This window comes from Vigna umbellata, chromosome 11 (genome assembly GCF_029865625.1).
Source record: "Vigna umbellata cultivar VRB3 chromosome 11, Vumbellata_1.0, whole genome shotgun sequence".
In the NCBI taxonomy this organism is placed as follows: domain Eukaryota; kingdom Viridiplantae; phylum Streptophyta; class Magnoliopsida; order Fabales; family Fabaceae; genus Vigna; species Vigna umbellata.
The window spans coordinates 1,955,287-1,965,800 of record NC_142175.1 but is presented as its reverse complement, the minus strand read 5'-3'; the positions used below and the strand labels follow the sequence as shown (position 1 = coordinate 1,965,800).

At 36.0% G+C, this 10,514-nt stretch overlaps 1 protein-coding gene across 1 annotated transcript; it reads left to right on the top strand.

Moving 5' to 3' along the window:
• The first annotated feature begins 624 nt into the window (after positions 1-624).
• LOC124822870 (uncharacterized) lies at positions 625-10,514 on the top strand. The gene is made up of 7 exons (XM_088102460.1): positions 625-2,389; positions 2,860-2,950; positions 3,039-3,196; positions 5,032-5,083; positions 5,228-5,304; positions 9,490-9,583; positions 9,709-10,514. Exons 1-7 carry the CDS (start codon positions 809-811, stop codon positions 10,512-10,514), a joined length of 2,859 nt encoding a protein of 952 aa, XP_087958586.1. The 5' UTR covers positions 625-808.

The following is a 10,514-nucleotide window of genomic DNA, read 5'->3' as shown; positions in this document are numbered from 1 at the left end:
AATAATTAGCTCCCCTCACCTGGTGGGTTGCTCAACACAGTTCACAGATGCTCTAACAGTACCCCTACACCGTGCGAAACTGTACAGAACCTATAAATCACCAAATAGGTGCTAGACTTTAGCTCTTTGAGTCGGAATAAACAGAGAATGAAAGATAAAATCACACAGGGCACAAGAAATCAGAAAATGGTACAACCTAGGACAAGAACAGTGAAGGGAAAGAGGGAAAATCTACTTACCCGCTGGAACGCAAAACCAATCAGATGGTTTCGTAGCTCTTGACTCCAGGAACAAGAAAACACCACCAAATTATGATTCAATCGGTGGAAATGACTGGAAACCTAGAGAGAAGTCAGAGCACTTGAGTTAGGGCAAAGTTTCTGTTCTAGAGAGAGGAATCTGTGAAATGAAATCTGGCTTGCAAGGAAAGAGCCTCTCCCAAGGTTCAAGTGTCCTTGGATCAATGGACCTAGCTTGTCAAATAGCTTTATAAAATCTTCGTACCATTACACTTAGTATCCTAAGTGATGAAATAAATTTTTATTTTTCATTTTTGAAAGTGAAGACATTAGAAAAGACAGAGAATGAGGCATGGAATCCGTTGACCGTTTCTTTGCCCCCAAAAATCCATAACGGTAATCAACCTGTCTTTCTTTCCTTCTTTTTCTCTCTTCACTTCCTCTGCCCCAAACACCGACACGCAGCCACAAACAAAAAATTCAACACCAAACCAAAAAAAACAAAAAAGATTTCACTCCAGAGATACCACATCCATCCCCAACCCCTGTTTTCGCGCCAATGCACCGCCATGGGACGCCGGAAAACGATGACGATGGACTGGGACGGCCTTGGCGATGTTGACGACGATGATGCCTTCTTCGAGTCATACAGCCGCCTCTCCACCGCCGCCCCCCTCGACCTGGCCTCCTCCTCCGACGATGACGACGACGATTTCGACGACCCCCGCCTTTCCTTCGCCTCAGCCATCTCCTCCGCTCCCTCGCGTCGAAACAGCCTTTCTCCCACGATGGATGCTGCTCAAGATTACGGCGTATGGATGGCGGCCCCCATCTCAATTGACGAGCGCCGAAAGCGTTTGCTCCACGGCATGGGTCTGGACGACGACAAAGAGTTCTCGAAAACCACGCCCGTGGAACTCGGTCAATCAGTTTCAAAGCCCACCAACTCCATTTCCTCCGAAAAATCAACACTTCCGTCTACTTGCGCTAATCCCGTTACCGTTACACCTATCGTGTCAACGACGCCGATTACTGATTCAACGATGCCGGTTTCTGAGACAACGACAGCCGTTGCCGTTTCGACAGAGAAGATGTTTTCAGAGAACTCCTCTCATCAATTAGTTCTTGTTCGTTCGCGATCCGAGGGAGACATCGAGTTGTTCTCGTTGGAGAGGTCGAGAAGAGAACATTTCATCGGAAAGTGTTCGAAGCAGAGGTTGACGAGAACCGCGACGGAGGTGTTCGTCCACCGCGCTCCGCCGGGAACGAGAAACAGAGCGGTGTTGAGGGATTCCGACGAAGCACCGCAGTCCAAGCCGAAAAGCGCGAAAGTTGAGGATTCGGGAGTGCGAGCGTTTTTCCTGATAAAGAACTTGGACACGGGGAAGGAGTTTATTGTGAACGAATGCACCGAAAGCGGTGCGTGGAACAGGCTGAGTGATTTACAGACGGGGAGGCAGTTAACTATGGATGAGTTTGAAAAGACGGTGGGGAAATCGCGCGTGGTTAACGAGCTTATGCGACGCAGTACGAGGAACGAGAATTTGTCGCGGAAGCTGACTTCGAGTTCGTACATTTCAAGAAGTTTGAGGATGAGCAAGAGAAGAGGGGTTGCATTTCTGAAGAACATAAAAGGTGTGGCGAGTGGGTTCATTGGGGAGAGAGAGGCTGTTGGTAACGCAGCCGCCGCAACGGCGGCGGCGGAGAAGAGTCAGTGGGTGCGAGTGCGGCAGAGCGGGAAGTCGCACAAGGAGGTTTCGGCGTTGCATCTGTGTCAGGAGCTTCAGGGGCACGACGGGTCGATTTGGACGATTAGGTTTAGTTTGGATGGGAGGTTTCTGGCGAGTGCAGGTGAGGACAAGGTGATACACGTGTGGGAAGTGCAGGAGTGTGAGCTTATGTCGTTGAGGATCGACGAGGGGAGTTTCACACCTATTCACCCTTCCTTGCTTGCCTCCAACGACGGTTCGCCTTTCTCTCCGGCGGCGGCTGACAAGAAGAAGAAGGGCAAATTCGGAACCAAAAAGGGCCCCGCCATTCCTGACTATGTTCATGTTCCTGAAACTGTCTTCTCACTGTCCGACAAACCCTTCTGCACTTTCCAAGGACATTTGGATGATGTTTTAGATTTGTCATGGTCGCGATCTAAGGTACTCCTTGCACCTTCATGCTTCCTGCTAGACAGATGACCAAAATCACAAAATGGGTATAGTTTTCTAAAATTAATTAAAATAACTAACAGAAAAACTGTTTAGTTTTAAAATAATCAGAAACTTACTTTTTTCAAAAAAATAATAAACCTTAGCCAACCCTACAGAATTAAAAAAAATCCGTTTACTTTATTATAAATAATATTGAGCAACGTTGAAAAATAATCAAATACGAATAAATTCATTTTGAAAATAACTTAAAAAACTAAATAAATAAAAGAAAATGATATGTTACAACATTTTTCCAACATCGTCTAAAATAGTAAAAAAAATAGTAAAAAGAATTTATCATCATCATCGTCTAAAATTCATGTGAAATATCTTTTAGGATACAAAATTCATGGTGTATTATTGCATGCAAGAAGATAATTAGAACCTCAAATTTGATGGGTTATAATTTTGAACTGTAGCTACTTCTCTCATCTTCAATGGATAAAACGGTCAGATTATGGAACTTGGAGACTAGGACTTGCTTGTACAGGTTTCCCCACAGTGACTATGGTGAGAGTGAGATGTTTGAGCCTCTGGAGCACGATTTTAATATTCTTTATGATTTTTATGCATATTTAGTTATATATGGATATTGCAGTAACCTGCATACAATTCAATCCTCTCAAAGATGATGTTTTCATAAGTGGTTCGCTGGACGCTAGGGTTAGATTATGGAGCATTCCTGAACGCCATGTTGTGGATTGGATTGATATCAATGACATGGTTACTGCATTGTCGTTTACACCTGACGGTCAGGTATTGTTTTCTTCTTAGAATTTCTTATTGGTTGTAATCAGATTTATTTAAATACAGTAGTAGTTTCTCCATAATTTCTTAAAGAATGATAACAGATATACCATTTGATAATACTATTGGTCGACAGCATTATACCGAATGATACCATTCGATAATACTACTGGTCGACAGCATTATACCAAAAGGTATCATTCGGTATAACGCTCTCGAAGAATAGTATAACCAAACCCTATATCAGATAATTCTCATTTAACATATCTTAAAAACTCGAAACGGGATAAAATTCTCTTATATAAAAATAAAACAAAGATATCTGTAAAAGAGGGTATCAAAATTAGATTGAGACAGGAAGAACACAATAGATAAAAGCAGAATTCATTCAGGTGTTTCTCAAGTTTAACTCATCAGCTTTAGCTTAAATTATTTTATCGTTGTTTCAATAGGTAGTTCCATTAACTTGATGTTAACAATGAACAAAAGAAATCTACTCGTTGATTTTAATGTTCCAGAAGATTTCATTAAAAAAATAAAAAGAACAGAAAAAAAAAACATTGGAGAATTGTTGGGAAATTGAACAAAATATGTGAAAAGATTTCTCTGTATAATTTAAAATAGGCTCAAGAAAAAAATAAATAAAAGAAGATAATAACTGATAATATTTTTAATATGAAAAACTCATTTAAAATGTGAGAAGGAAAAACAATATGATCAAGTAATAATAAGATCTCAACTATGAAAATAGGATTACAAAAACATCTCTCTTATCAAGAAGATAACATGCAAACTCATTCTTTAGATGACTTACAACAATCTCACTAATAAATTATAGAAACTCTCTTTTCTTTCTCAATTAATTATTAACTTACTATCATTCTTCAACTTATTAGTTAGACTACTCAACTACTTCCAAATCTCTCACAACCACAATTTATAGTGAAAGTTTGAAGTTCTAGATAAAGAATGATAGTGAATATTAGATGTGCTTCACCTTTCCAAAAATGAATATACATCCCTTAAGAGTAAAAAAAATAATTTCAAGACCTTAGAATAAACCATTTATTAGTTTCAATGGAATTGTATCCGTTAATCAAGAAGAGATGGATTTCCAACAAAGATCTAACCAAACCTATCATAAAAATATATCTATATCGGACGTATAGACAAAAATACCTATTATAAGAAAAACTATGTAAGTAGTGATAGGTGAAAAAAAATTAACCAATATACCACTAATAAATTAAAGCTCAATAATCAAATTCTTCAACATATTAAGAGATATAATTTGCAAAAGGTTTTAAAATTCATTAGTGCTTTTTACAAAGTTTGAAAGATTTAGTATTAGTTTTTTTTAGTCTATTCTGACCCGGTTTTCTTAAACTTGAACGGACTTATCGTCAGAATTACAATCTTTACTCTTATCAAACATATTAAACCATTTAAAAGACTATTTTCAATTCTTCTGCGAAACAAACTTCTTTAGACGTCAAAAAATTAGAAACTATATCATAATTATAATAAGGTGAATCTAAATTATAAACCCTATAAACTGGTGAAATCCTCATAACTATTGATTTAGAATGTTAACATCTCAGCAAATTTCAAAATATTAACATTAAAAGCTCCAAAATAAATAAAAAACAGACAGTTTTTTAAATATTAAAGATTAGCTACGCATATGCAAAAGATGAGAAAGGAATCCATAAAACAAGATGAAACTAACTCTTTTTGGGTGCACATAATAATCATATTTAAACCTAGATAATAACGTGATAAACAAAATCAAATACTAATAATGCATTAATTTGATCTTTGTTCATATTTTCTCATTATTTCAGGGTGCTATTGTTGGTACCCACAAGGGCGGTTGTCGTACATATAGCACAAAAGGTATTAACTACTTGACTTCTATTCTTTATATCTTTATCTCTATTGAAACTATCTTGTAATCTAAATAAAAATTTAACACATCTTATAAATCATTTAAACTGAATATATCAAGCTGTTAATTCCCATTTCCTTATGGTAAACCAGATTGCAAACTAACTCAAACAGGAACAATTGAGATTTCACAAAAGAAATCCCAACTAAGAAAAGTCACTGGTTTTCAGGTAATTCTTATTTTCATGTGCCACAAGCCAGAATGGATTTGATGCAGGGAAAACAAATTTACTGGCCTTTTGTCTGTACAATTGTTTTCTTTTTTATTTTTTTAATAAATTTTCATCTTTGAGAGTCTTGCTCAAGAGATGGTTAGATATAATAAAAGAGAGAAAACAAGTACATTATGGGAAGATTAAGTTAAGGCTCGTATAGTTACAAAGTAAACAATATTCTAAACAAATATAAATTTTAGCATTTTTCTTTTAAAAAGTTAAATATGTTTTTAATTTTTAAATTTAAATACAAAATTAATTTTCGTCAATAATAAAAAAAAATTATACGTAAAATTACATTTGAAGTTACGCCTGAACTGTTTATACTTGTTAGTAATTTGAGGTTGTGAAAGAAATAGTTGATGATAGAGAAAATGTAGAGATAGTTGAATGTAGAGAAAATGTGGAGATAGTGGAATGTGGAAGTAGTAGTTGGAAGAAGTGTTGTAGTTGTCTTTAGTTGTAGTAGATGTTAGCTTCTTACAAATGGTAGATGTTGGCTACATCTTGCATCAAATGGTAGAGTTCATGAGTATTTATAGACCCATAGATTATTCTAGAACATACTAACCACAACTTATGTGGAATGTAGTAGATTTTTACCTATGTAGAATATTTTTGATTTTTCTTCCTATCTTAGGCTTTTCTACAATATTCTAGAACTTGTATTACATTTCAATTCTTCTATCTAAGGAGCTTCTACATTCTTCTTGAATTTGCATTACACTTTAATACTCCTCCTTAATGCAAATTCGATAACTCCAAGCATTATGCACAGTAGTTCAAATCTTGGCTTTGGTAACATATCTTCAATTTGATCTTCTTCCTCCATTGCCTTGACCATAGTTCTTGCTTTAAGGCTTCTTCATAACAGTTAGGCTCAATCATGGTCATATTGCAAGTTTCATATATGTCTACCAAAGATCTTACTCTTCTTGGACTAGATTCAGGTGAAGAATCTTGTTGTGGAGGTGGAGAAAGTGTACCTGAATTTTCTGCCTCTTCTTGAGTTTCTTCTTGAGATTGTTGCACTAGAAGTAGAATGTTGCTTTTAACAACTTTTTCTTCTTCCCAATTCCAAGAAGCCTTTTCATCAACTTCAACATCTCGACTGATGATGAGCTTTTTTGTTTGTAGGTTGTAAACTTGATAGCCTTTTGACTGTGTGCTATATCCCAAAAATATTCCTTGTATAGTCTTGTCTTCAAGCTTGTGCCTCTTTTGATCAGGAACATGTATGTAGCAGATAGATCCAAATACTCGTAGGTGTTTAGCTGATGGCTTTCTTCCACTCCAAACTTCAATAGGAGTCTTGTCTTGGACTGCCTTAGTTGGACATCTGTTTAGAATATAAACTGCAGTGTAGACTGCTTCAGCCCAAAAAATGTTAGGCATACTTTTCTCTTTCAACATTGATCTTGCCATCTCCATAACTGTGAGATTCTTTCTCTCTGACACGCCATTTTGTTGTGGAGTATATCCAACTGTAAGTTGTTGCTCTATGCCTTCATCTTCAAAGAATTTGTCAAACTCGCGAGATGTGTACTCCTTGCCACGATCACTTCTAAGTACTTTTATTTGTTTTCCACTTTGCTTCTCGACAAGGGCCTTGAATTTCTTGAATACTCCAAAAACTTCTGACTTTGCCTTTAAGAAATAGACCCATGTCATTATAGAGAAGTCATCAATGAAGAGGATGAAATACCTATTGTTATGATGTGAAGGTGTTCTCATCGGTCCGCAAACATCGGAATGAATCAACTCCAATAAGTCTTTTGCTCTCCGTGCTTTGTCTGTCGAGAATGGTAATCGGTGTTGTTTTCCAAGGAGACATCCTTCGCATGATTCATTATTCTCTTTCAAGCATGGAAGATCTCTCATCATGTTTTTCTGATATAAAAGCTTTAAGGCATGTGTGTTGAAGTGGCCAAATCTCCTATGCCAAAGCCATGAGTCATCAACTTCTACCTTCATGGCAATATTAGTTCCAGGTTTGAAGCTTATAGGAAAGCTTCTATTTCTCTTCTCCATTTTTACTTGGCCAATTTCTATCATTTTACCATCATAAATTTTACATGTATCTTTCTCAAAATGAAGAGAATATCCATTCTCCATCATTTGGTCAATACTTAAAAGATTCTCTTTAAGATTGGGAAAACATCCTTGATGAATTTCGTACCTTTCTTTGTCTCCCCCATTCCTTTGCCTTGAGACTCCACTATGGTTCCATTTCCTAGCCGAACTTTGACATTGACAGATTTATCAATGTCTTTGAAGATACTCTGATCTTTTGCCATGTGATTACTGCATTCATTATCCAAGTACCAACTCCCTTTTCCACTAGGAGATTCTTGATTGGCATAGAATAAGAGTTTCTCCTGATTATCTTCTTCTGCAAAGTTTGCTTGATGTCTATTTTTATTACGACAATACTTCTCCATGTGACCAAACTTCTTGCAATACTTGCATTGAGGTTTTTCATGATTCCAACAATCTTTTTCCAAGTGACTTGTCTTTTTACAGATGCCACATGGAGGATATTTTCCTTGACAAGTAATAGAGAAGTTTCTAGAATTTTCTTTATTTCTAGAAATTTTTTCTCTACTTTTATTTCCTTCATATTCTTTTTTCTGAGACCGTAATTTTCATTTTGATTGAAAAATATTTTCAACCGAGTCTTCTTCATGCATTTTCAATCTTTGTTCATAAGCTTCAAGAGAGCCCATTAGTTGTGTTACTGACAATGTAGTCAAATCTTTTGTTTGTTCAATGATAGTTGCGATTGCATCATATTTTTGGGGAATAGAAATTAAAATTTTCTCAACGATCTTTTTGTCAAGAATATTTCGCCATAGGCTCTCATCTGACTAACTATTTCTTTTATTCTAGAATAGTAGTCTTTAATGGTCTTAGACTCTTTCATTCTTAATAATTCAAACTCTCGCCTTTGAGAATGAAGTTTAACATTGTGTACCTCGTCACTTCCTTGAAACTCCTCTTGTATTGTGTTCCAAGCTTGTTTTGCACTTGTGGCACCAATTATCCTTGGAAAAATTGTGTCATCAACTGCTTATTGAAGAACAAATAAAGCCCTTGAATCCTTCTGCTTGTTTTCTTTCAACTCCTTCTTTTGAGCTGCAATAAGAGTAGAGGTGTCTTCTGGAATAGTGAATTCCTCTTCTATGATATCCCATAAATCTTGAGAGCGGAAGAATGTCTTAATTTTGACACTCCAAAAATCATAATTTTCTCCTTTGAAAATAGGTATTGGAATTGATGATGTTTGATTAGTAGTAGCCATGTGTTGAGAATATATTTGGAAGTAGTAGAATGAGTTATAGTTTTGTTTGAGGTAGTTGAACATTTTATCTACGCCCAGTAGATGATCGAACGTAGCTCTGACACCACTATTAGTATTTTGAGGTTGTGAAATGAATAGTTGATGATAGAGAAAATGTAGAGATAGTTGAATGTAGAGAAAATGTGGAGATAGTGGAATGTGAAAGTAGTAGTCGGAAGAAGTGTTGTAGTTGTCTTTAGTTGTAGTAGATGTTAGCTTCTTACAAATGGTAGATGTTGGCTACATCTTGCATCAAATGGTAGAGTTCATGGGTATTTATAAACCCATAGATTATTCTAGAACATACTAGCCACAACTTATGTGGAATGTTCTAGATTTTTACCTACGTAAAATATTTTTTATTTTTCTTCCTATCTTAGGCTTTTCTACAATATTTTAGAACTTATATTACATTTCAATTCTTCTATCTAAGGAGCTTTTACATTCTTCTAGAATTTGCATTATACTTTAATAATACTATTTCATACATTACATCTCACATGTTAGTTTAGAATATTATTTAATACATTAATGTTGTTTTATTAAAAGAATTATATTAATTTATTTTTAAAGTTTAATGACCAAAATATATTAAAATTTGGAATAAAAATAAATTTTAATTTTAAATCTAATTTTTGAAAACTAAAAACATATTTAACTTTTTGAAAAATTAATACACCAGACTCGAATGTAAAAATAACTCCTCCTGTGAGTTAATATCCATATATTGGTCATACTTGTTTCGTTCTGAGTAATCCTAAAAGTATATGTATCTAATTATTGGCGTTTTGTCATTTCAGTTTGTTCCAGGCAAACCATCAGAAATTCTTGTAACTTCAGCAGATTCAAGAATAAGAATATTGGAAGGTTCAGAAGTAGTTCAAAAGTACAAAGGTGCTGCAAAACATTATCCGAAGTTACCTTTTCACTGATATGATCAATTCTTGCATGAGAACTATTTCCACAGCCCCAGCAACATAAAAAGGTTGATTTAAAATATTGGTGTTGAACATGAACAGGTTTTCGTAATGCAAACAGTCAAATTGCAGCTTCATTTAGTCCAGATGGAAGATATATTATAAGTGCAAGTGAAGATTCTGAAGTATATGTGTGGAAGCATGAAGATCATAGAAGTGCATGCAATGGAAAATTCAAAACTATGCTAGTTACTCGTGCTCACGAGCACTTCAACTGCAAAGATGTTTCAGTAGCAATACCATGGAATTGTACCGTCAAAGGTGATCCTCCGCTAGTGCCAGTGCCTTCCAAAAAGCATTCAAAACGTTCTCTGGGAGGTTCTATTGGTGGGGAAGAAACACCATCGCCATCTTCTGCAAATGGTAGTAAGAAAACTCTTCCACCCCTTCCCAGGAAAAGTATTAGCCTTAACTCAGAAGGAGCTTCAAATTCCCCTAGGGAAGAACTTGCGGCAAATTTGCATGCAGAATCAGGACTTGGAGATTCATTTGGTAACAGTAAAAGAACGATACCTCAGTCTCCAATGAAAGATAATTGCCACACCGCAGAGGAAGATGACCTTGAAGCATTTTCTCGCACAGATTCAGGATTTAGTGCTTCTTTTAGAACTGCATCATCCTCATCTAGGTTTAGTGATGCACTTTCTTCAAGTGGATCATTTTCTTCATCTTATTCATTATTGGACAGTGGCCACATTTCCTCCACGGTTGTTCCTACGGCATGGGGTTTGGTAATTGTGACAGCTGGGTTAGGAGGTGAGATCAGATGCTATCAAAATTTTGGGCTGCCAAGAAGGATTAGACAACCTCATCTTTTTGGAAGCTATAATAGTTTTACTAACACTTAG